The sequence below is a fragment of the Orcinus orca genome, chromosome 4, assembly GCF_937001465.1.
Source record: "Orcinus orca chromosome 4, mOrcOrc1.1, whole genome shotgun sequence".
NCBI classification, from domain to species: domain Eukaryota; kingdom Metazoa; phylum Chordata; class Mammalia; order Artiodactyla; family Delphinidae; genus Orcinus; species Orcinus orca.
In genome coordinates, this window is record NC_064562.1 from 132,468,825 (window position 1) to 132,496,588 (window position 27,764).

Genomic DNA, 27,764 nt, shown 5'->3' on the forward strand with positions numbered 1-27,764 from the left:
TGTATTTTTACCTAGATAAATTATAGATGATGTGGTTATGATCCACTCAGGTAGAAGTTAAGGTTTTCTTAATACGTGAAACTAATAAATATTTGCTTGAACCGTTGTCTCTGGAACTTCTTAACTGTGACAGGAAGCTAAAAGAAAAGGAATACCATGTAAAATGGTTGCTTTTGTAGTCATTTATACAAGTATATGGTATTTCCCCAATTTAGAGATTTAATTATTGCAGAACTTTTTTTAAAATTGACACACTTAACAAATACAAAGCAAACAATTATAGTCTATTGTTAGTGACATTTCAGACTTAGTCATTATACTGAAATGTGTATATTGATTTATTTTATTTAGAACTGGAAACCAAGTCCTCCCCCAAACATTTGTGGTTATGTTTTAATTTTGCCCCTATCTTTGGCGTAATTTAATCCCTTTTCAGTTTTTCTGTAAATGGTAACAGGTTGCTCTCAAGCCATAACTTATAAAATTCTGTAATTCTATAAATATGGTTTCCTGTAAACTCTTTCCATAGAAAATCAAGTGTATGTATGTGCATGTGTGCATCTGTGTTGTCTTAATAGGGAATAAAAAACCAGAAGAACAAGTTTTAAGAATAAAATTTATTTTCCATTGTATTTCCTAATGAAAATTAGTACATTTAAAGAACACATTTACTGTAAGTCCTGATAAATCTCAATGGTTGTTCTTTTGGATTTAGGATGAATGGGAAACAGTGCTTCTATGCAATATTGGTTTGGTTTCTTACAGATCATGAAGTTAGAAATTGATGAGATTGCAGCACCTCGATCATTTATTTTTCTCTGGTGTGGTTCTGGGGAGGGATTGGACCTTGGAAGAGTGGTAAGATGGTGTTTTTTTAAGTGGTTTTTTAAATTTGTAAGAAAAAAATAACAGTATGTTGCATAAAAAGTTTGAAGATTAATGTTATTTTCTCCTTTGTTTCTTGAACAGTATTAAAATATTCAGAAGAAAAAAATGTTTAAAAAAGAATGTGCAAAAGGCAGTATCCCTTAGTTAACTAGCATTAGGGGTGAATAAATCAAAATATGATTTATTACAACTGCAGGAAGAGAACAGTTCAGAGATTTGAAACTGAATTGCAGCTCAAAAGCAAGCTGCTTAGTGTCATTTACTGTTCATTATTAGTAGCTAAAAAGTATTCTTCTGGCTAGCATTAACTCCTGAATTCCAAATGAAAGCCAAATCAAATTGGAGAAATAACACAGCATCTGGAGCACATAGTTTGAATAAATTCATGAGAGTGAGAAATAAGTTATAACATCTCAATTTAAGTACCTTATATTTATTGTATTTCAGAACTTTTTTTGGTTTTTTGATTGGAGTATTTTGGATTTCTAAATGGAAACAATAAAGCTTTTTTATGATGGAAGCATTGTGGCTAGTTCTGGTCTCAATTCTGATGTCCAACAGTGAAACTTTGGGTAAAGAGATATTTACTCTGTGTGTTTCAGTTACCTCACTTCTTATTGGATAACACTTTCCGTTTTTAGGAAATATTACTTGATCTACTGCCTATGATCTCATTTAAATCCTGGTAATTTTAGGAGGTGTCCATTTGACAGGTGAAGAATTTAAGTAGGATTATATTGAGATGAATTGGTTGTCAAATCCTGAAATTCTGCAATTGCTTGTGTATTCTTTGTATAAATAGCAAGTTTGAGACTGTTGGATAACATCATTGCTTCTGTCATTTATTAAATCCATGGTAAGACTATACCTGTATATAGGGTATCTATTTTATTGCTGGCACCTCCCTAAGATGCTATAGAAAATCTAAGAAAATAGAGACATACTGTATGTTTTTATAGGTATATTGGTATTTACCTTTTTTAGTTCTAATGTCTGGCTTTGGACTTTTCTCCCACTCCCCAAATTAGGTTGAAATTGATTAGGAGGTTTTATCTTATTTGTTTATGCAGCAATTTATCATATTGGTGAAAGCAGCTTTTGGCTCCAAATGATTACAAAAATAATTCAGCATGATAAATACTCATGAGTTGTGCTAAGTTGATTAGGAAATGTTGGATTTAGGCCCTTGTGATATTTAATGCAGTGTGAAACAAATACTTGGCAACAGGAACAGGTACTGATCTTGATTTTTGAGATTTTAAATTAAAAATCTAAGTTTCATTTTGTGGTGTATCTCAGTTTATACAATAAGAGCATTCCTGAAAAGTGTGTATATTTTATGTTCCACTACATCTGTGTTTGTACTTGATCATAATACCAACAATATTGTACTGCACAATTTACTTATTTCCCCCTACTTTGCTCTTAATCAACTAGGGGTAAGGACTATATCTTATTCATGTTTTTTTTCCCAGCAGCTAGCCAACACCTACGTATTGTGGGCCTCAAAATGCCACTCTGAGTACTCACTTAGCTAGTATTTGTTATATGTTCATATATAACATATTCTAGGACACTAAGGTTCAAATCTCTCTATTGCCTAGATTACATAAAGATGAAAGTAAAGTTTTACTCAGTAAAGAAATATAATAACAATTTTAAGTCTTTGAATTTTTGAGGTTTAGTATTAAATCATAAAAATAACATAAGACTCTCATTTGGAAAGAAGTTATCAGTTAGAACATTTTCAACAGTTTTTAGCTTTGTCAGAGGATAGAAAGTTGAGGTGGAAGGAACAAAATTTTCTTTTTTTTTTTTTTCTGATTTTAAGACATTTTCTGATTTTAAGACATTTTAAGACATTTTAAGACAAAATAACTTCAGTCTTACAGAAAAGTTCTAAAAATTATGCAACAATCCGCATTTACCATTCACCCAGAAACTCAAATGTTCACATTTACTTTTTTATTCTCCTCTCCCGCTCACTCTCTCTTTTACTCTTTTTCATTCTTTCCATTTTTCCCTCCCCCATTTCAGAGTAAATTCTAGACATAACGTCCCTTTCCCCCTAAGTGCTTCAGTTATATTTCTGAAAGATAAGGTCATTTTCTTATATAATAATAGTACAATTATTAGCATCATAAAATTAACACTGTTTTGATACTATTCTCAATAAGACAGTTTTTGCAGTTGTCCCACTTATAACGTCTATACAGTATAAATAATTTTTTTCTGGTCTTAGGATCACTTAGTGTCATCAGTTTTCATGTCTCTTCAATCTTCTTTTATCTGGAAGACTTTCTTAGTTTTTCTTATCTTTCATGACCATAACATTTTGAAGAGTGTGGCCCATTTATTCAAAATTATCTTTTGAATTATTTTCTGATTAAAGAGGGACTGAGTTTTCTTATGATTTAAAACTTTCTATTGATGACAGTAGAAGGTAGTATTAAAGAATCAGAGTATTATGTAATCCTTTCTATGTTTTGATATCAACTGTATATTAATATTCAGAAGGTATATGTATTCTGTATAATGGCTGTATATTTAAAGACTAGTATTTCTTTTTTTCTATTTCTGCACAAAGACAAAATTACTGTGACACCTTGGAATTTAATGTCTCAAACCTCTAGGAAGTTTTTAATGCTGGTTGGTTATTTTAAGTATTGTTTATTTCTTTTAGCTAAGGATTTTTAAAAAAATTCTTTCATTTCTAGTGTTTACGCAAGTGGGGTTACAGAAGATGTGAAGATATTTGTTGGATTAAAACCAATAAAAACAATCCTGGGAAGACTAAGACTTTAGATCCAAAGGCTGTCTTCCAGAGAACAAAGGTATTGCCTTTATTGTTTTGTTTTCTTTATTTTCATTATTTTCTCTCAAGCTTTTCCAAATGACTGTATACTGTTTAATTAATTTTGGTGGAAAGATCCTTCTCTTTGACTTGTACAAATGGCATTGAGCATTAAAGTAATACGTCCAAGTTAATTTAAAAATACTTTATTCACTCAGATCAACCTATACTGAGCTGAAGAAGGTATTCCTGTATATCCTAAACTGCTGTAATTCTAAGTCAGATATGGGCTTTTAGTACTTCTGACCCTGAGCTTTTTTTCCTTTCTCTATGCTGAGAAAAAAGAAATGGCAGCAAGACTCATAGCTGGCCAGCTTAGATGAATATTTCTTTCCCCTTCCTTTCTTTTTTCTACGTAAGAACCTGAACAAGAACCACTGAGAACCTCTGCTTCAGAGGACTGCCCAGCTAGTTATCAGGGTTTAACAGTTTGTCCTCCAGTCTTTCACTCTTCAGGGAGACGCTGGTGGAGGGTCTTTTTAAAGTCTTTCTTGGACTAGAAATTCTGTTTGAAGGGAATCTAAGCCATCCTTGCTATTATTGGTTCACGGAGTCAAGTGAGATTAAATTTATTTAAACTATACTCTGTCATCTAGATTAAATAGAGGTCAAAAAACAAACAACAAAAAAGGAAATCATTTGGTTTTCACATTTACTTATGTTGAGTATTTATAAGTCTGTATCCATGCTTGAAGTCCTCTCCATATGAAAAGGCTTATACCTTATATATAGTTTTGATCTTGGATCATGTGAAGCCCAGTATAACATCATTTTAAGATTCCAAGGTCAAGTGCCATGCCCATAACTGCTGAAGAGAAGTTATTATCAAGGGTTGCAGAGGAAAAGATTCTATGGTTGTTGACTCAATTCTAAAATGTCATGGCCCCAAGTTTAATACTCTAATGTCTAGTTTCCCTGGCAGTCTTCTCAGATCCAGAGATCCAGGTTTTTCCTTTTGTGTTTTTGCCCAGAGACCTATATCCCAAAGATTCAGAGAAATGAGGATTGTTTTGGAATTGAGGAACGTCAGAAATGTAAAATGTTGTGAAATATGACTGTTGATGAAAAGAGATTAATTGTTCTGCTCTTATTATTATTTAGGAACACTGCCTTATGGGGATCAAAGGAACTGTTAAGCGTAGCACAGACGGGGACTTCATTCATGCTAATGTTGACATTGACTTGATTATCACAGAAGAACCTGAAATTGGCAATATAGAAAAGCCTGTAGAAATTTTTCATATAATTGAACATTTTTGTCTTGGTAGAAGACGCCTTCATTTATTTGGAAGAGATAGTACAATTCGACCAGGTAAGACCTCAGGAGGAAAAAAAAACTTTGATAGTTCCTTGGGATATAGATGTTAAGAAAGATCACACAGTGTTATGTAAAATAAAATTCTTATATATTTGATTATTCTTCTTGCTATACTTCAAATATGCTAAGCTCAGTCTTGTCTCAGTACTCTTCCATGGACTTTTCTCCTATCATTCAAATACCTGAGGGATCTTTTCTCACAACCCTGTCTAAATTAGCCAACTTGCCACTCCACTCCCTTCCTCCCACTGCTGTCTTTCCCTTTAATCTATTTTCTTTTTCTTCATAGCACTTATCGTTATCTGAATTATAGATTCATTTGGGCATATGTTTATAGTCAGTCTCTTTAGTATGCAGTCTCATAGAAATCGGAGATTGTCTTATTCTCTCTATCCAACATTCAGGTTATTGAGTAAATATTGTGTTGAGTGAAGAAATGCATAAAGGACATTTGGTCCTGTCCAAAACGTCTGTAAGATACTTGGTCCACACCAAAATGTCCTTGATATATGGCCCTGTCCAAAACCATTTGGCATGGACCAAATTTGCTCATGGATGTTTTGGATAGGACTAAATTTCAAGTATCTTTTGGCATGAACCAAATGTCTTACTGACTTTTTGGACAGGACTAAATGTCTGCTAATAAAATGATCCTGCAGAAAATAACCATACCTTTGTGAAATACAGATCTTGGCTTTATTAGAAACTAAAGTACCTGGCTTCTTTCCTTAAATGTATCATGATGTTGTTTCATCAAAATTTTAACACTTTACTAAATCGGTATAATGTGAATTTACTATTTTGAAAAAAAAATGAGTAGAAGATAATAATCTTATGGACTAGGATTTTCTTTTATAGAGGGCACAGCTTTTGTTTACAAAGTATTGTTGAAATAATAGTGCATCTGTTTCTTCTCAGAAAATATAGAAGTAACTTTTAAGAACATTGCATCGCTTCAGTCACAATATATAAAATCAACCTGTTTGACCTTACCATGCTAGAAATGCTGTTTAAAGCTGAAAGAAAAAAAAAAAAAAAAAAAAAGCTGAAATGAGCCAGGATCTTATTTGTCTTAAACAGTCTACATTTTATAAAAAGTAAAAATTGAAGAAGTTACAGTGGAATAATTGGCCTTAAAAGTAACTAAAAATTTAGAAGAAACTCTGATGTTCATTCTAAAAAAAAAGTAATCCTTAAAGTTGCCTTATGTATGTATGACGTAATCCATCACTCCTCTACCCCCTCCTCAGCCCTGTCAGCTATTTCTTTGTGAGTGTGCGTTGGCGAACACAGTATCTTAAAACTATTGCAGTTGTAGAAACTGATGGCCTTAAGTTTCATAAAATTGTGTAAAATGATAAAGAGGAAAGTAAAAAACTACATTCTCTTTACAAAGAAATATTTTGCATGTGAAATGTTTACTCTGGGGCTTGGCTTTAGAGAAAATGTTTCCTATATTTAAAAGTAAATTTTTGCTCCTGGCAGGTTATTCAGTATTGTGTTGCTTAAGTTATTTTGTCATTGCTTTTTGGATTAATGTTGTCAAATAACATTTACCATAAGATTTCACTTGTTTGTAATTTGTTAAGATTTGCTTTTGACCCAATTTAGATAAATATTCTAAGTCTGATTGAAAAGAATGTAACAATATTTTTTTTTTGATTGGTTGTAGTATTTGTTGTTGCTGTTTATATCAGCCATGTCTTTACTGATTTTTTTTAAAACTACTTATTCTATGAGAAAGGTATGTTAAAATCTATTAGGATTATGGGTTTGTGGTTTTGTTTAGTTGTTAGTTTATATCTGAGATTCTGTTATTAGGTGTATCTAAAAGGTAAAAATTTTTATGCCTTCCTAGTAGATTGAACCTCTTAGTATTATGAAATGTCCTTCTTTATCCAGTGTTTCTCAACTTTAAATTCTACTTCATCTGACATTATTATAGCTATTTCAGCTTCCTTTTGGTTTGTGTTTGCTTGGCATATTATTTCCAGCCTTCTACTTTCGATCTTCCATATCCTTACATTTAAGGTGTATCTCTTGTGAGCAAACACATAGTTTTCATCCATTGTATCTTTATCTTTTAATTGAATTGTTTAGTCAGTTTATATTTAATGTAATTCCTGATATATTGGGGCATAAATTACCATCTTAACTGTTTGCTTTACATTGGTACCACCTGTTCTGTGTTCCCTTTTCTCTCGTTTCTTTTGGATTAAGTATTCTTATATTATTCAATTTTTCTTTTTTTATTAGTTTGTTTAGATATTCTTTTATTGTTCCTTCAGTGTTTATCTCGGAAATTGCAGCATGCATCCTTGAATTATTCTAAATTAAAATGTTATATTGATTTTTAAGGGTGGGAATGCTATGGTTTAAATTTAATCTTTTTAAACCAGTTTTTCACAATACACATACAGTTCATGCATAAGTCACTACATACTTAGTATATATACAGCTATAGAATGAACTTTGAGTTGTTTAGACTTCCATTGAACATATACATGAAATCTTGTTTGGAAATTTTGTGGATGATTTTACTCAGTTATCAAAGGAAAATATTTTGGCAGCAGAGCTTGTGGCAAGCAAATGTTTCCTCTTCACTGGCTTAAAAGAAAGTAACATCACTAGATACTCAACTGGAGTGGTGTGTTTTTCAGAAAGTGTAGATGTCCATATATATTGAATATCAAGATTATGGCTCTAGTGTTTGAGGAAATAAGGAACAGATTTTTCTCTTCCATCATTGACCTGTTCTACCCAAAAACAGCTCCTGAATCTGGGAACAATCTCCAGTGGCAACTGCTGTTTAAAGGAAGTAGAAAACTTTAAAGAAAAAGCAGAACTATTTGAAGAGTAATAGCAACATCAAACAGATGGATATCTTTTAATAATTGAAAATCAGTGTAACAACATTAAAGAAAATTTTGAAGAGGGAAAGAGATTCAACCTCACTACTTCCAAGAATTATTTTCATTTTTTTTACATATTTTCCACTCCTCTTGTGCATACAAATTTTTATATAACTGTAGTCATCATTTTGTATTTTTCTCAATATTATGTCAAATATATTTCTACATTTTAAATAATTAGTTACAATGCTTTTAATGGCCGTATAGCATTATTTTAATTAGTGGGTTTTTTTAAACATGAGTAGAAGAACTTAAGGAGTAGAGAGAATAATTGTTACATATATTATAGATATAAGCATAAACAGCAACTAAAATAGAAATTTTGCTTGATGCCAATTTTTATTTATAACTATAATATTCCAAAACTATAATATAATGGGGGTTTTCTCCATCCATTTAGCTGTGGCCACTTTATCCACTTTAGATTATACATTATATCTTTCATATACGATATACTTCTATCTGTATCTCTACCAGTTGAACAAAGTCTTAGAGGTACAAATTTTATTTTTTGCTTCGAACAACTATCCAATTCTTTATCTTTGCCCATTCTTTGCCCATGCAAAAATTGTTTTATTTTATTCTATTCTATTTGTTTCTTTATTTGGTTGCGTTGGGTCTTAGTTGTGGCAGGTGGGTTCCTTTGTTGTGGCTCGCCAGCTCTTTAGTTGTGGCAGGTGGGCTCCTTAGTTGTGGCTTGTGGACTCCTTAGTTGTGGCATGTGAACTCTTAGTTGTGGCGTGCATGTGGGATCTAGTTTCCTGGCTAGGGATCAAACCCAGGCCCCCTGCATTGGGAGTGCGGAATCTTAACCACTGCGCCACCAGGGAAGTGCCGCAAAAATTATTTTAGTATTAGCTTTAGTAAAACAAAATTAAGAAGGAATATCTGCTTGGGGAAATTGTAGGTAGTTGGAGGTTAACCATGTAAATAATAGTAGGAGCAATTGAGGGAAGTCTGTTCAAGGGGCCTTAATTTATTTGGGTTGAATCCTCAAATGCACTTCTTCCTCAAGGAGGTAGTCAAAGGTATATATCACATATACCATAGGAGTACTCTTTACTATTGCTTTAAAAGGTTTAAAAGTTGCTATATGTGTCGTATATGCTGAAGCCAGGCTAATTTAAACTAACTTGGGTCTTAGTAATTCCTTTAGAAGTTGTAATAAAATGCTATTGCAATGAAGAATTTGTGGGTGGGAGGCGGAGTCCCTTGCAGTTTACTCTGTAAAGATTTACATGTCTTACTTATGTAAGGGGTAGTATAGCATGAAAGAGGCAATATGAACTATTTTTATTAAATCTTTAAATTTTCTCCTTTCTTTCCTCTTGCTTGTGTGTTGTGTTCCACAACACAACATACATGCCAAAAAACAAACCAGAAGGGAGCAAGTAAAAGTCTCATAAATTCAGTTGTCAGTGAGACCACATAGGTGTGCAGTGTACTCTTTCATCTGATTAGGTACTTCTCTACTTACCAGGGTGGTATCTACTAGATGAGATATAAAAGGCACAATCTGATTTATCTGTCATTTTTTCTTCATATATTACAGATCTTAGTTATCTATGTACTGTTAGATACTGATGATTTTTTTAAATGCTGAACAAAATTTTGTAAAAAATGGCTGCTATATTTTAGAATATGATCCTAGTAAAATATTTTCATTTTATAGCATTTTATAATGGACCTAATATTCTAAGAAATAATCTTTACAATGATAGGGCAGAAATAGCGTGAACCTATGAAGAACCTGATTCTTTTTAATTTAATTAATTAATTTATTTATTTTTGGCTGTGATGGGTCTTCATTGCTGCATGTGGGCTTTGTCTAGTTGTGGTGTGCGGGCTTCTTGTTGTGGTTGGGAAGAGTAGAGGCAAAAGTTAGTTTCAGGATGTTAATCAGAAAACTGCTGTATCATTTCTACAAGTAGGAAGGTGATATAAAATTTATTAAATTTTCACTAAGCCCAAACTCAGTATAGTGTGTAATATTTTTTTTCTAAGTGCTGTTCTCACAGAATGTGAAATGTGGATGGAGACAATGAAGAAGTTATATTATAAAAGTTACAGTCTAAGAGGAAAAACAGGATATATACATATGAAATCTTTATGACCATGATTAAATGCCATGTGTTCTGTAAAAAATATCAATATTGGGTGAGTGATTGGGACACCTTTAAGAATGCATTGGAGGGGCTTCCCTGGTGGCGCAGTGGTTGAGAGTCCGCCTGCCGATGCAGGGGACATGGGTTTGTGCCCCGGTCTGGGAAGATCCCACATGCTGCGGAGCGGCTGGGCCCGTGAGCCATGGCCGCTGAGCCTGCGTGTCCGGAGCCTGTGCTCTGCAATGGGTGAGGCCACAACAGTGAGAAAAAGAATGCATTGGAGATTTGAAATAGCTCCTAAAGGATCAATAAGAGAGAATTGGAAAAAAGAAAAAGAAAGGATAATCACTTTTCCCTCCATTTCAGGCTGGCTTACAGTTGGACCAACTCTTACAAATAGCAACTACAATGCAGAAACGTATGCATCCTACTTCAGTACCCCGAATTCCTACTTGACTGGATGTACAGAAGAAATTGAGAGACTTCGACCAAAATCACCTCCTCCCAAATCTAAATCTGATCGGGGAGGTGGAGCTCCCAGAGGAGGAGGAAGAGGTGGGACTTCTGCTGGCCGCGGGCGAGAAAGAAATCGATCTAACTTCCGAGGAGAAAGAGGTGGTTTCAGGGGGGGCCGTGGAGGAGCACACAGAGGTGGCTTTCCACCTCGATAGTTTTTAGGACAGTGATCCTATTAATGCCCCTTCACCTTCTTTCTGATAGTATGAATTTCAACTGGGAGACGTTGTTTAGAACTCTGTTCCAACTTGCACTTTGCTTTAGTTTCTCCAAGCTGCAGGAATATTTTAGGCAAACTCCCTTGCAGTTGTCACTGTCTGGTTTTGTCCAGAATAAATGAGTCATCCTGTCTTTTGTCATGTGCATGTAACCGAACAGAATGGAACAACACAAATACTTTCACTTTCAGAGACAGAATTTATTCTGATAGATTTCAACTAATTACAAAGGCTTTTTGTTTTAAGAAATAAAGTGAGCAGTGAAGAAGACCCAATCTGGAGTATCATACTAGTGCTGACAGTAGTTGATAATGGGCATCCTGCCACTGCTGTCACAGCAAAAGGGAAACTGTTTGACAGCCTTGATGGAATGGAGTTGGGACAGATGGTAAACTTCTCTTAGGCTTTTAATATTTTCTTGTTGAAACAATAAAAAGAGACTTCTTTTTTTTTTTTCTTTATGAAAAATCTTAAACTCATATAATTTGACCATAGAAGAAATTGAGAGACTTAGAACAAAATCACGTCCTCCCAAATCTAAATCTGATTGGGGAGGTGGAGCTCCCAGGGGTCGGAAGGGAAGAGGTAGAACCTAGTAGGCAGACTTTACAAAGAGAAAAAAAAAAAACTCATTATAATCTCAGTTGTGCAGCTATTGATGACTGTTAACAATACTTCCAAAAAAACAAGGACAAATATCCAAGTGCTAGAACTTTGGTATGGACTTGATCTTGGATTGACTTTCAAAGCAGTTTCATATTCCTTAACAAAATAAAAGAATTGGATGCAACAGAGACACCTGTTTATCAGGTACTTGGTTTAAACATTTTGGGGAATAAAGTACGTGGTAATGAGGAAATGACATGCATCTTTAAACTTCTTATGGAGAAAACAATGTAAAACCCAATTACAGAAGACCCTCAACTTAAGAAGAGAGCTTGGAAAATGGAACTGCAGTTGCCTTTTAAGGGACTGGTTTCCCAGATCAGTTAGTTATGTGAGATTTTATGTTGTCATTTCTCTTTCTGTACTGTAACCCATGTTTTAAATGAATTTGCTGAATGAAATAATGCCATTATTGTTCTTGATAAATCTATTTTTTATTTTGTGTATGATTTTTCTAATGAAACTTTAAACCTTTGAAATTTGGGAGTCTCTTTTTTGTGAGTGGAATTGTCATTGTTACCAAATGAAAAAGGACTGACCTAAGATGAGACTATTCTCTTGGTCTGTGAGTAGCTGTTCTGTGCTTTTCATTGGCTCATAAAATGAGGTTTTGTTATATCCACTAAAGACTCAGTTTGAAGATAGGGACTGAATTACAGAAATAGGTTTGAGATCCTTAAAAGCCTGATGAATTTAACTTGTTCAGCATGTTAGTGCTTTCTAGTACAGATAGCATTTGACTAACGCTTTTCTTGATGTAGATATGATGTGGAACTGTTGGTTAGAATTTTTACTGAAATGATGCTATATTTTCAACTTTAGTGATTAAAACTTACCTAGAGATAGAACTGTATTTCTCACAGTTGACCTGGGAATGAAGAAGACAGAGATGCTGGTCTTGAGACTGAACCAAGATGGCAGAGAAGAAGGATGTGCTTTCACTCCCTCTTGTGAGAACACCAGAATCACAACTAGCTGCTGGACAGTCATCGACAGGAAGACACTGGAACTCACCAAAAAAGATATCCCACATCCAAAGACAAAGGAGAAGCCACAGTGAGACGGTAGGAGGGGCGCAATCACAGCAAAATCAAATCCCATAACTGCTGGGTGGGTGACTCACAGACTGGAGAACAGTTATACCACAGAAGTCCACCCACTGGAGTGAAGGTTCTGAGCCCCATGTCAGGCTTCCCAACCTGGGGGTCTGGCAATGGGAGGAGGAATTCCTAGAGAATCAGACTTTGAAGCCTAGTGGGATTTGATTGCAGGACTTCGACAGGACTGGGGGAAACAGACTTCACTCTTGGAGGGCACATACAAAGTAGTGTGCACATTGGGACCCAGGGGAAGGAGCAGTGAACCCAGGGGAGAATGAACCAGACCTACCTGCTAGTGTTGGAGGGTCTCCTGCAGAGGTGGGGGGTAGCTCTCTTTCACCGTGGGGACAAGGACACTGGCAGCAGAAGTTCTGGAAAGTAGTCCTTGGTGTGAGCCATCCCAGAGTCCACCATTAGCCCCACCAAAGAGCTGGGTAGGATCCAATGTTGGGTCACCTCAGGCCAAACAACCAACAGGGAGGGAACCCAGCCCCACCTGTCAGCAGACAAGCGGATTAAAGTTTTACTGAGCTCTGCCCACCAGAGCAACACCCAGCTCTACCCACCACCAGTCCCTCCCATCAGGAAACCTGCACAAGCCTCTTAGATAGCCTCATCCACCAGAGGACAGCAGAAGCAAGAAGAACTGCAATCCTGCAGGCTGTGGAACAAAAACCACATTCACAGAAAGATAGACAAGGTGAAAGGGCAGAGGGCTATGTACCAGATGAAGGAACAAGATAAAACCTCAGAAAAATAACTAAATGAAGTAGAGATATGCAACCTTCCAGAAAAAGAATTCAGAATAATGACAGTGAAGATGATCCAGGACCTTGGAAAAACAATGGAGGCAAAGATGGAGAAGATGCAAGAACTGTTTAACAAAGACCTAGAAGAATTAACAAACAGATGGACAATACAGTAACTGAAATGAAAACTACACCAGAAGGAATCAATAGCAGAATAACTGAGGCAGAAGAACGGATAAGTGACCTGGAAGACAGAATGCTGGAATTCACTGCTGCAGAACAGAATAAAGAAAAAAGAATGAAAAGAAATGAAGACAGCCTAAGAGACCTCTGGGACAACATTAAACGCAACAATGTTTGCATTAATGGGGTCCCAGAAGGAGAAGAGAGAGAAAGGACCCGAGAAAATATTTGAAGAGACTATAGTCGAAAACTTCCCTAACATGGGAAAGGAAATAGCCACCCAAGTCCAGGAAGTGCAGCAAGTCCCATACAGGAGAAACACGCTGAGACATATAGTAATCAAATTGGCAAAAATTAAAGACAAAGAAAAATTATTGAAAGCAGCAAGGGAAAAACAACAAATAACATACAAGGGAACTCCCATAAGGTTAACAGCTGATTTCTCAGCAGAAACTCTACAAGCCAGAAGGGAGTGGCATGATATAAAAGTGATGAAGGGGAAGAACCTACAACCATGATTACTCTACCTGGCAAGGATCTCATTCAGATTCGATGGAGAAATCAAAAGCTTTATAGACAAGCAAAAGCTAAGAGAATTCAGCACCACCAAACCAGCTCTACAACAAATGCTAAAGGAACTTCTCTAAGTGGGAAACACAAGAGAAGAAAAGGACCTGAAAAAACCCCAAACAAGTAAATGGTCATAGGAACATACGTATTGATAATTACCTTAAACATGAATGGATTAAATGCTCCAACCAAACGACACAGGCTTGCTGAATGGATACAAAAACAAGACCCATATATTTGCTGTCTACAAGAGACCCACTTCAGACCTAGGGACACATACAGACTGAAAGCGAGGGGATGGAAAAAGATATTCCATGGAAATCAAAAGAAAGCTGGAGTAGCAGTACTCATATCAGATAAAATAGACTTTAAAGAAGGTTACAAGAGACAAGGAAAGACACTACATAAAGATCAAGGGATCAATCCAAGAAGAAGATACAACAATTATATATGCACGCAACATAGAATCACCTCAATACATACGGCAACTGCTAACAGCTGTAAAAGAGGAAATTGACAGTAACACAGTAATAGTGGGGGACTTTAACACCTCACTTACACCAATGGACAGATCATCCAAAATGAAAATAAATAAGGAAATACAAGCTTTAAATGACACAATAGACCAGATAGATTTAATTGATATTTATAGGACATTCCATCCAAAAACAGCAGATTACACTTTCTTCTCAAGTGCGCACGGAATATTCTCCAGGGTAGATCACATCTTGGGTCACAAATCAAGCCTCAGTAAATTTAAGAAAATTGAAATCATATCAAGCATCTTTTCTGACCACAACGCTATGAGATTAGAAATGAATTATAGGGGAAAGAATGTTAAAAAAACACATGGAGGCTAAACAATACGTTACTAAATAACCAAGAGATCACTGAAGAAATCAAAGAGGAAATCAAAAAATACCTAGAGACAAATGACAATGAAAACACCACAATCCAAAACCTATGGGACGCAGCAAAAGCAGTTCTAAGGGAAGTTTATAGCTATACAAGCCTACCTCAAGAAACAAGAAAAATCTCAAATAATCTAACCTTAGACCTAAAGGAACTAGAGAAACAAAGACAAACAAAACCCAGTTATCAGAAGGAAAGAAATCACAAAGATCAGAGCAGAAATAAATAACAAAGACAACAATAGCAAAGATCAATAAAACTAAAAGTTGGTTCTTTGAGAAGATAAACAAAATTGATAAACCATTAGCCAGACTCATCAAGAAAAAGAGGGAGAGGACTCAAATCAATAAAATTAGAAATGAAAAAGAAGTTACCACAGACACCACAGAAATACAAAGCATCCTAAGAGACTACTACAAGCAACTCTATGCCGATAAAACGGACAACCTGGAAGAAATGGACACATTCTTAGAAAGGTATAACCTTGCAAGACTGACCCAGGAAGAAACAGAAAATATGAACAGACCAATCACAAGTAATGAAATTGAAACTGTGATCAACAGTCTTCCAACAAACAAAAGTCCAGGACCAGATGGCTTCACAGGTGAATTCTATCAAACATTTAGAGAAGAGCTAACACCCATCCTTCTCAAACTCTTCCAAAAAATTGCAGAGGAAGGAACACTCCCAAACTCATTCTATGAGGCCACCATCATCCTGATACCAAAACCAAAGATACTACAAAAAGAAAATTACAGACCAATATCTCTGATGAATATAGATGCAAAAATCCTCAACAAAATACTAGGAAACAGAATCCAACAACACATTAAAAGGATCATACACCATGATCAAGTGGGATTTATCCCAGGGATGCAAGGATTCTTCAGTATATGCAAATCAATCAATGTGATACACTGTATTAACATATTGAAGAATCAAAACCATATGATCATCTCAATAGATGCAGAAAAAGCTTTTGACAAAACTCAACACCCATTTATGGTAAAAACTCTCCAGAAAGTGGGTATAGAGGGGACCTACCTCAACATAATAAAGGCCATATATGACAAACCCACAGCAAACATCATTCTCAGTGGTGAAAAACTGAAAGCATTTCCTCTAAGATCAGGAACAAGACAAGGATGTCCACTCTCACCGCTATTATTCAACGTAGTTTTGGAAGTCCTAGCCACGGCAATCAGAGAAGAAAAAGAAATAAAAGGAATCCAAATTGGAAAAGAAGAAATAAAACTGTCACTGTTTGCAGATGACATGATACTATACATAGAGAATCCTAAAGATGCCACCAGAAAACTACTAGAGCTAATCAATGAATTTGGTAAAGTTGCAGGATACAAAATTAATGCACGGAAACCTCTTGCATTCCTATACACTAATGATGAATTATCTGAAAGTGAAATTAAGGAAACACTCCCATTTACCATTGCAACAAAAAGAATAAAATACCTAGGAATAAACCTACCTAGGGAGACAAAAACCTGTATGCAGAAAACTATAAGACACTGATGAAAGAAATTAAAGCTGATACGAACAGATGGAGAGATATACCATGTTCTTGGATTGGAAGAATCAATATTGTGAAAATGACTATACTACCCAAAGCAATCTACAGATTCAATGCAATCCGTATCAAATTACCAATGTCATTTTTTACAGAACTAGAACAAAAAATCTTAAAATTTGTGTGGAGACACAAAAGACCCCGAATAGCCAAAGCAGTCTTGAGGGCAAACAATGGAGCTGGAGGAATCAGACTCCCTTACTTCAGACTATACTGCAAAGCTACAGTAATGAAGACAATATGGTACTGACACAAAAACAGAAACATAGATCAGTGGTACAAGATAGAAAGCCCAGAGGTAAACCCATGCACCTGTGGTCAACTTATCTATGACAAAGGAGGCAAGGATTTACAATGGAGAAAAGACAGTCTCTTCAATACGTGGTGCTGGGAAAACTGGACAGCTACATGTAAAAGAATGAAATTAGAACACTCCCTAGCACCATACACAAAAATAAACTCAAAATGAATTTGAGACCTAAATGTAAGACGACACTATAAAACCCTTAGAGGAAAACGTAGGAAGAACACTCTTTGAAAGATCTTTTTTGACCCACCTCTGAGAGAAATGGAAATAGAAACAACAGTAAACAAATGGGACCTAATGAAGCTTAAAAGCTTTTGCACAGCAAAGGAAACCCTAAACAAGACGAAAAGACAACCCTCAGAATGGGAGAAAATATTTGCAAACGAATCGACGGACAAAGGATTAATCTCCAAAATATATAAACAGCTCATGCAACTTGATATTAAAAAAACAAACAACCCAAACCAAAAATGGGCAGAAGACCTAAATAGACATTTCTCCAAAGAAGTCATACAGATGGCCAAGAAGCACATGAGAAGCTGCACAACATCACTAATTACTAGAGAAATGCAAACAAAAACTACAATGAGGTATCATCTCACACCAGTTAGAATGGGCATCATCAGAAAATCTACAAACAACAGATGCTGGAGAGGGTGTGGCGAAAAGGGAACCCTCTTGCACTGTTGGTGGGAATGTAAACTGATGCAGCCACTATGGAGAACAGTATGGATGTTCCTTAAAAAACTAAAAATAGAATTTCCATACAATCCAGCAATCCCACTACTGGGCATATACCCAGAGAAAACCACAATTCAAACACGTGCACCCCAATGTTCATTGCAGCACTATTTACAATAGCCAGGTCATGGAAGCAACTTAAATGCCTACCGACAGATGAATGGATAAAGAAGATGTGGTACATATATGCAATGGAATATTACTCAGTCCTAAAAAGGAACGAAATTGGGTCATTTGAGACGTGGATGGATCTAGAGACTGTCATACGGAGTGAAGTAATTCAGAGAAAAACAAATATCGTATATTAACGCACATATGTGGAATCTAGAAAAATGGTACAGATGAACTGATTTTCAGGACAGAAATTGAGAGACAGATGTAGAGAACAAACGTGTGGATACCAAGGGGGAGAAGGCGGGAGTGGTGGTGGTGGTGGTGGTGTGATAAATTGGGAGATTGGGATTGACATGTATACACTGATGTGTATAAAATTGATGACTAATAAGAACCTGCTGTATTAAAAAAAAAAAAAAAAAAAAAAGATGCTCCAGTTGCCCAGTGTGGGTTCTTAGAAATATCAGCTAGGAGTGACTCTGTTCTTTAAACAGGACTGTAGTCTGGTCCATGCCCTGGGCCTAGCCAAGAGACGCAGCATTTCTGGTACTTAGCTGGTCTAGTCATCTGTGAGATCTGTATCATAATGTCATCTTACAGAGAGTTAGGAATGGCTTTTTTGTAGATTGAAAGTTAAAAGGAGCCACAGCCCACCATATTTAGAATAGAGTAAATAAGAAAAGAGTAGGTGTTAGGAAAAAAAAAGTAAGGCCTAGAATTTCTCTTTGACAATGTAATGATCATTTTTATAATGGGATGGAATTGACCTACTAGTTTTGCTACCCTTCACTTTCAGTAAAGGTTGGGGTATCAGTTTTACAATAGATCTGCATTCATTGAGGAACGGTTTCCAATGAAAACTCAAGTTACTCTGACCTCTTCTGAGTTTTGGTCATCTATTTATATTGATCATTTTTATATGTCACAGAATCATCTAGGGATCACCAAAAATAATTTTTAGTTGCTTTATTTACTAATTCCTTATGGAGGATTGAAACCGGTAACTCTGTAATAACCCTAAACTTTTTTAGTTTAAAAATTTTAAGATCAGCATTCCTAGTATTATACATAATTACAGTTCTAGGTATTTTAAGCTAAATGTTGATGTTTATTTTCCTTGGCAACAGTTTTCCCTGTTACCTGTCTCCTTTCAGAGGATGGAGATTAGGAGGCCCAAAGTGCTTTTTGACTTTTCCTCACTGTGTAGAATAGAAAAGGGGAGCAGGTTGATGATGTCAGATAGGGTAGAGTTCGTGGTGGGGAATATCATACCCAAATACTGCTGCACCAGATTAGACCAAGGAATTGTAGAGATGTCAATCAAAGTGTGGAATGAGACAGCACAGTGCAAGAGGTGTCAAGCTGGTGAGCAGGGGATCAAGTCTGGCTTGGCAGCCAGGTCACATATCCAGAGTTGGAGTGGATCAGTACTGTACCAGCAGTATACTGCTGCTACTTTGGTAAGTAGAAGAGCCACCTATGAGTGCCTAGCTCATAAATGTAGAAACTTAAACTGTCAATACATGTCTCTCTTATTCGAAAACCCAGTAAGCATTATGCCACAGTTTCATTTTAAGTTGACGGAGTCGTAATGGTAGGATGCTTGTGAGTTTGAGTGTGCTGTTGATAGCTGAGAGTCTTGTGTCATGGCTGTTACTAGGAATGATTCTTTTTCATGTCTCTTAAAATACTTCCTACCCATCTTAATTGATAAATTACAATGTTCTGATTAGTTACAGCAGCTTATTTTAAAACACGTACTATTTTCATCCTGAATTTGAGAACATAAGATTTGGTCTTTGAAGTATAGTTCCAGATTTACCAATTTAATGTAATTTTTATTAACTTGACAGAATGATGGCCCAGTTGGGATTCATTCTGAATAGTAGTCCTTGATCTGAAAGTGTTTCATATTTGTGTGAGCTATTAAAAACATAAGACTTTGCTTATAAGAAAGGCCTTTCTTAGAACAATTCTGAATCTTGGAGTCCATGTAGGACTTTTAGCATTATCCTGTCTTTGATGTTTAGTGATAGGGATTGAATTGTCCAACTTGGGTCTCAAGTATCTGCCATCAGTTTTGAAGCTATAAATTTGGGACTCACCAGAATGTTAGAACATTAATCCAGCAAATTGAGCCCATCGAAGACTCCATTTCTGAAAAAGTCACATTGCTTCTGCTCTCAGGGTCCCCAGTCAATTACTCAAATATAAACATTTCTAGCTACAGTGCACAGAGAAAATACTACCTCATTTAATCTAGATGTTCATTTACAGTAAGCCCTTTTTCTAGAGTTAGGCAAAATGTCAAAATGATCAGTTTAAGTATGTGCTACAGTTCTTGCCTCTAACTGGAGGTGCTAATAAACAGTGAAATCAGATAAGGTAGGTTTTTTCCAAAAATACTTCTAAAAAATTGAAATCAAAGTCAATGATGTAAAACACATATAGGAACTAAGCATGTAATATAAATCAGTGAAACAAGCCATGAGTTTGTTTTATAGTGGAATAATTCTTTTTTAGACACATTTTATTTGCATACTTAATGTGGGAGTATTTACTTACATTCATTTACTTTCTCCCTTTTGTCTGTGCTGTTTTCCCACATTGGTGGGTTTTCTCAGCTCCTCTCTAAGAAAAGTGGAGCAGCCCAGAGCCCCTTAATAAACATACACTGACTTGATCTCAGGGCCCTGGAGACCTGAGAGGGAGATGGGGAGAGACCTCATTCCCTAGGTAAGGCAGACATCACTACTCAACTCCAGCTGATCGTCACCACAGAGGGAAGACGGTAAGTCTGAAATGTTCATGTGAAATCTCCCTAGATGTTGGCAATTAAAATAGTTTGGTGGGGGCTTCCCTGGTGGCACAGTGGTTGAAAGTCCGCCTGCCGATGCAGGGGACATGGGTTTGTGCCCCGGTCTGGGACGATCCCACATGCCGTGGAGCGACTGGGCCCGTGAGCCATGGCCACTGAGCCTGCGTGTCCGGAGCCTGTGCTCCGCATTGGGAGAGGCCACAACAGTGAGAGGCCCGCGTACGGCAAAAAAAAATAAAATAAAATAGTTTGGTGTCCTTGCTTATATTTTCCTTTCATAGAACTAAAATTTTTAAAAATTAATTTGACTAGCTAAATACTGCATGCATATTTTAAATTCAGGCTTCTAAATACTGTGACCAAATTTACTTGAAGAAAAATATTGAAGAAAAAACTTTACTTGATTAGGACAGAAACCATCACCTTTGAAAACAAGTTATATAGTTGGTATACTTTGGAACACACAAATAAGTGCAGACATGGACTAATACTTTAAAGTTGAATACAGTGATGTTACTGCAGCCATTCATGCATCTGTCCAGTGGAGAAAATGTGGAGGTATAGGCCTGTGTTGTCACACCTTTTATAGAATTCCACATCTGCACAAGTCTTTAGTTTATAATTACAGTTGTTAACATCATAAAAGAATACATCATTATTCTACCTTTTTTGCGTGTTCTTTTTGTTTTCTTTGTCTTTTTAAAGCAGAGGACAAAATGTCAAACAGTTTTGTTCAGAGATGCCCAGTTTAGTAGTTTATGCTGGTTAAATTTCCAAGGTAATTGCTTCAGTGTCTTACAGAATTTGCCATCATTTTATAGGTTTATGCTTTTCAAGACAACTGGGTAGGTACATACGTTCATATTAAGTAAAGGATTGTTTTTTTTTTTTTTTTTTTAAGAAGATGTTGGGGTAGGAGTTAATTTACTTTTGCTGTGTTGGGTCTTCGTTTCTGTGCGAGGGCTTTCTCTAGTGGCAAGCGGGGGCCACTCTTCATCGCGGTGCACGGGCCTCTCACTATCGTGGCCTCTCGTTGCGGAACACAGGCTCCAGATGCGCAGGCTCAGTAGTTGTGGCTCACGGGCCTAGTTGCTCCGCGGCATGTGGGATCTTCCCAGACCAGGGCTCGAACCCGTGTCCCCTGCATTAGCAGGCAGATTCTCAACCACTGCGCCACCAGGGAAGCCCCAAGGATTGGTTTTTGATGTAATCATGTTGACTATGATTCAGATAAGCTGCATAGGTGGAGGGATTATTTGGCCTTGTTCAAAAAGCAAGGCATATATATATGCCTGGTAAATAGGAGCTCAAGATTATAGCTTACTTTTCTACTGCTATGTCTTATTGAAATAAAAATGTTAAAGCATATAAGCATGATTAAGAATATTGTATTTATAAAAATAATTCCAAAGCAAAATTTAAGAAAATATAAGCACATGTAAGCTTGTCAGCCAACTGACTCCCTAAATTTTAAATCCCACCCACCTCCTTGAGATGATACTGACAGGAGATTGGGTCAGAATGGCATTAGAACCTCTTTGGGGAACATTCCCAGTTCTGATTGCTTTCGAGTGATTGCTTCTTAAGTGAAAGATTCCCGTTCCATCTGATAACCTGTCTTTGCGGGCTCATTTAGTTCTGAGTTAATAACCCTGCTGCTCATGCTCTTAGCAATTGGTCTGTGTCATTGACTTTATAAAGGCAGCGGGATGCTTTCTCAGCGTCTACTGTGTGACACATAGTAAGTGCTCAATAAATAAATAATCCTTTACTCTTTGCTTGACTAATAATTGTAAGTAATTCCCAGAGGATTTTTTAATAACCTTCTCTTTTCACTTCTTTTCCCTTCTGTTGTTACTTTCTTGCTGCATAAGAGGAATGTGTTTCTCTAGTAAGGATTTTTTTTTCTCTCAAATAACAGAATATCATCTTTGAGGCTGAGGAAACAAAGTAATTTCCACAGACTTACTACTTATCAGTGGACTTACAGAATCAATTTACTTTGGTCTGACTTTAAAGGCATCTGACTCTTTCCCCAGGAACAAATTTTTAAAATACTTGTGCCAGATGCAACCTATTAAAAAAGACAAATTATTTAACCACATCTGTATCACCTTGTTAATAATGGCTTAAGTAAAAAGTTGGACTGTATGCCTCCTATTTGTAATAGTGGACCCAAGGGAGAGTAGATTGCCTGAGAGTGAGGAGAGGACAGGATGGTTGAGGACGGGCACAGGGTGGCTCCTAGGAGTCTTGGGAAACTGCTGCTGGTCAGTAATACTGCCTCAGGGAGAGATGACCTCACCGGGAGGTAGCTGAGTTGCGCACATAGGAAAGTGTCGTCCCCAGGCTACACATTCATTTCCCCAAAACACAACGTGGAAGCAGAGGAGCCCTGGACTTCAGGAGACTGTGGGGCTTTGACACTAGTCATCAGTATGGACCAAAGATAGGAAATCTTACCTGCCAGTCCTATGAAATAGAGATTCTGATTCAGTTAGGTTGATTTTTTAAAAAAATATTTATTTATTTATTTATTTATGGCTGTGTTGGGTCTTTGTTGCTGCGTGTGGGCTTTCTCTAGTTGCGGAGAGTGGGGGCTACTCTTCGTTGCAGTGCGCGGGCTTCTCGTGGTGGCTTCTCTTGTTGTAGAGCATGGACTCTAGGCGCATGGGCTTTAGTAGTTGTGGCTCGCGGGCTCTAAAGCACAGGCTCGGTAGTTGTGGTGCACGGGCTTAGTTGCTCCATGGCATGTGGGATCTTCCCTGACCAGGGATCAAACCTGTGTCCCCTGCATTGGCAGGCAGATTCTTATCTACTACACCACCAGGGAAGCCCCAATTAGGTTAATTTAATTTTTTTTTTTTTTTTTTTCTTTTGCGGTACGCGGGCCTCTCAGTGTTGTGGCCTCTCTGTTGTGGAGCACAGGCTCCGGATGCGCAGGCTCAGCGGCAATGGCTCACGGGCCTAGCTGCTCTGCGGCATGTGGGATCTTCCCGGACTGGGGCACGAACCTGTGTCCCCTGCATCGGCAGGCGGACTCTCAACCACTGTGCCACCAGGGAAGCCCAATTAGGTTGATTTCTAAAACATGACTTTTTTTTGTACACTGAAGTTTACTGCTGCAAATTTATATCAGTATGCTGAATCTGATTTCCCCGAATTTATAAATGTAATAACCTTTCTGCCAAATAGGCATATTAAGTCCCTAAAACACTGATTGGGTAACATTATTCTAAATCCCATGGGGTATCCTAAAACTATTTTTCAAACATTAATATGTTTCCAAAGAAACAGTTTTCCATGGACCCAAAGGATACCTCAGTTTGAAAAATACTGACTTCAAAGTCTTATTCTGTAAAAGGTCTTAAAATTGAAAATTCTTATCGTAAAAGAGCTGTGTGTTTATAACTGGTAACAATTTTTTTAAATGTCATGAAAATAAAAAGTACACCCTAGAAATTCTTGCATAAGTCATACTAGTGGGATTGGATCTGCAGTCACTATTATAATGATAGTTCCCTAAACTAGACATTAGTCATTTTGCTTCCCAAATTGAGTTTGTTCTTTATGTGATTTAAAACTGGATTTTATTGTATTAAGTTGGGATGACAATGGCTCTGGAAATTATGTTCATGAGGACATACTTTGGGAATTGGGAGAGTTTGGCCTGGACAAGGGACATGATAGGGATACGTGATAGCCTTTGAACTATCTGAAAACTGCCATCAGGTGGAAGAAGAATTCACCTGTGCCCTCAAAAGACAGTTTGCACAAAAAGGGGATATTTCAGTAAAACAGTCTGCTAAGTATGATTTTCTAACAGAACTGTTCATAAATGGCTGCTTGGGAAGGAGTAAGCTTCTCATCACTTTTTTTTTCAAGCAGAGGCCAGAAAACATCTGTTAGAGATGATGACTAGGGGATTTCTCTTGCCTTTTCAATTAAGATTTTTTTTCCTTTTTATCCAGGTTATTCAGTATTACATCTTAGGTTTTCAGCAATTATAAATCACACATTTAATTCTCCCCAAAGAATTGTCTTCTCTGGAAGATTACTGATGAAGCTTTTTGGAAGCTTTCAGACACTATAGTGTGTAATGCCTCCTAGAGGAGCTGAAGTTCAATTTCAGATTATCCTTGAACATGATGTAAATTTTGATCCTTACTCCTCATTATTACATTAATAGAGAACCATGTTTCCATCTGACAACATTACAAAAAAGACTAATATACTGTTCCTAATTCTCAACCTACTGTCATTAGGTTAGATTTCTAGGAAGTGAAATCTCTGAAACCATCTTTTAACTGGACCCTTCTATAGCATTTAAAGATGCTTGGTTTTAAGGATATAAATTAAGATTCTCATGGCATGTAGGAGTCCGATTAGTCCTACTTTTCATGATCCTTAGCAAGTTTAATTTAAAAACCTAATAAAATAATAACGGCAATGAACTGTGATGCCTGGGTGCCACATTGTGCCAGGGACTGTTCTAAACCTTTTACACTTATTAACCTAATCCTTGAACAACCGAGTAGGAAACCGAGGCACAGAAAGGTTTCTAATTCACCTGTATCACACAGCTGTGTGGTAGAGCTGGTATAGAATCTGTGTGGTCGGTTCTGGAGCTCATGCTCTTAGCCATTATGTTCTAGTGCCTCTCAAGGTTTGGGGGAAGGCGTGACTGTTTCAAAACACCATGGGTCAGCACTCACACCATTTTTGGCAAGTGGTCATTCAGGATTCACTGGAGCAGTTCCATTATATATTGGGTTCTTCTACCATTGAAATCGAATCTCTCCATTTGTACTCTGTATTATGTTCCCTTCTGTCCTCCAAGTCTTGTTCTTCTAAGGGTTTTGTTTGTTTGATTGGTTTTGTTTTTTTGTTTTTTTCTGTTTTCAATCTTCAACATTCTTTAGAGTTGAAGAATGAAAGAGTACTGCCACTATTTTTTTTTCCAGCATAATACTGGACTCTCCACCAGCATTTAAATGTCAAATCATCCCTGCCCGTCCTAAACAACAAAATCCTCCCTTCTGTCTGTGACCCTCTCTCATCCCCTTCTTGAGTTGCCGCCATTCTGCCCCCCATTTCTCAAGCTATTCCAATCTAGCATTTAAGCTCGTTGACCCAGTAAAACTGCTCTCACCAATTCCCCATGACCTTTTTACTAATTTCAACATGTTTTAGTCTTAGCTTGCCTTTGGGAAGCCTGCAACTTGGCTGCCCACCCTCCCTGCACCCCTCTTTTCCCTTGGCTTTGTGACATCCTCTCGCGAGGTTTTCCTTCTTACTTCTCTGGCCCTTCCTCCCCAGTCTCTTCAGGTTTCTGTTTCACTCTGTCAAGGATTTGCTGTGCTCTCACTACAGTATTGCCCTGTTTTTTTCATCCATTTGTGTAGCTTTTTTTCCCCTCTATATGTAGGTGGCTTGCAAATTTCCAGCCCAGAGTTCTCTCCTGAGCCTCAGACCCCATATATTTAGGTGCTATAGTTCATCTCACTTGCATAGCTTACAAGGGACCTCAGCATGTACAGATGTGAACTACTGCCCCTTACCCCTTACACACAGAGAGACACACACACATATGCACAATCTGCTTCAACTCCTGTTTCTTAGGGAATGGTCTCACTGTCTACCTAGCTGCCCAAAGCAGAAATCATTTTCAGACACTTCCTTTTCCCTCACTAACTCCAATTCCTCCCTGTCCCCCTCTGTCAGGTACCCTTATTTTAGTTCAGGCCACCACATGTATCCTCAATGGACTACTCTGAGAGCCGCCTAAATGGGCTCTCTGCTTCTAGTTCTGCCACCTTACACCCCCAAAGTGATCTTCCTAGAGTGTGATATTTTCACTCTTGCTGAAGTCACTGAATGTCTCCAGTTTGCCTTTAGGCTTAAGTCCAAACTCCCCCTTGACTAGGACTCACTCAGTTTTATCTTTTGCCACTTTTTTTCTCCTTAGTAAGTTCCAGTTAACTTTAAACTTAAAATCCTTTAAGTTTATTGAAAGGGTAATATATGCCCTCTCTTACTCTGGGCCTTCATGCATATTTTTCCCTCTTCTGGAATATTTACCAATACTCCCAATGACCTGGCTAATGTCTACTAAATTTTCCAGGTCCCAGCTTCAGTGTAACTACTGTGAAATCTTTACTGACTACACCCTGCCCCCTAGCTAGACTAGGTCAGATATCCCTAGTATATATGCTATATATATATTTGCATATCAGGAATACATATACATACAATATATATATAGCATGTCATGACATTTATGAAACTTTAATTGTAGAGATGACAGGGATTTGGTTTGTGCTGCTTACTGTTGTCTGTCTCCCCAGTAGAGGGCATAGTGCCTGGCACATAGCAGGTGTGAAATAAATATTTGTTAAGTGAGAACATACTGCCTCTTTGAACAGCACATTCTTTGAGCACCTAATTACTTAGGTTCTTCTTTCAGTTGAGCAGCACCTTGTCACTTCTATTTATTGGTTCTATTTCTGTACCCTTGGGAACACACAGGGCAGTCATTAGACTATCTTTTTATTTTTTTTAAAGTTGTACCCCACTTATAGTTATTATGAAATATTGGCTATATTCCCTGTGTTGTACAGTATATCCTTGTAGTTTATTTTATATGTAGTAGTTTGTACCTGTTAATGCCCTACCCCTACCTTGCTCTCCCCCCATTCCCTTTACCCACTGGTAACCACTAGTTCTCTATATCTGTGAGTCTTTCTTTTTTGTTATATTTACTAGCTTGTTTTAATTTTTAGATTCTACATGTAAGTGATAACATACAGTGTTTATCTTCTCTGACTTATTTTACTAAGCATAATACCTTCCAAGTCCATCTATGTTGTTGCAAATGGCAAAATTTCGTTTTCTTTTTATTGCTGAGTAGTATTTCATCGTATATGTATTCCACATCTTTACCTATTCATCTGTTGATGGACACTTAGGTTGCTTCCTTATCTTGGCTGTTGTAAATAGTGCTGCTGTGTACATTGGGGTGCATGTATCTTTTCAACTTAGTGTTTTTGTTTTTTCCAGATATGTACCCAGGAGTGGAATTGCTGGGTCATATGGTAGTTCTGTTTTTAGTTTTAGTTTTCCACATTGGCTGCACCAATGTACATTCCTACCAGCAGTGTACAAGGGTTCCCTTTTCTTCACATCCTTGTCAACATTTGTTGTGCCCT

At 37.0% G+C, this 27,764-nt stretch overlaps 1 protein-coding gene across 3 annotated transcripts in view; it reads left to right on the top strand.

Annotated features, from left to right (window-relative positions):
* Positions 1–11,956, top strand: part of METTL14 (methyltransferase 14, N6-adenosine-methyltransferase subunit) — a 31,629-nt gene extending 19,673 nt beyond the window's left edge. For all 3 annotated transcript variants that reach the window (XM_004265080.3, XM_033419335.2, XM_049708825.1), the window contains 4 exons: positions 766–858; positions 3,606–3,722; positions 4,844–5,054; positions 10,444–11,956. In XM_004265080.3, coding sequence (XP_004265128.1) covers positions 766–858; positions 3,606–3,722; positions 4,844–5,054; positions 10,444–10,748 — 726 coding nt within the window. In that variant the 3' untranslated portion in view covers positions 10,749–11,956. The remainder of the gene's footprint in view (positions 1–765; positions 859–3,605; positions 3,723–4,843; positions 5,055–10,443) is intronic.
* The last annotated feature ends 15,808 nt before the right edge of the window (positions 11,957–27,764 follow it).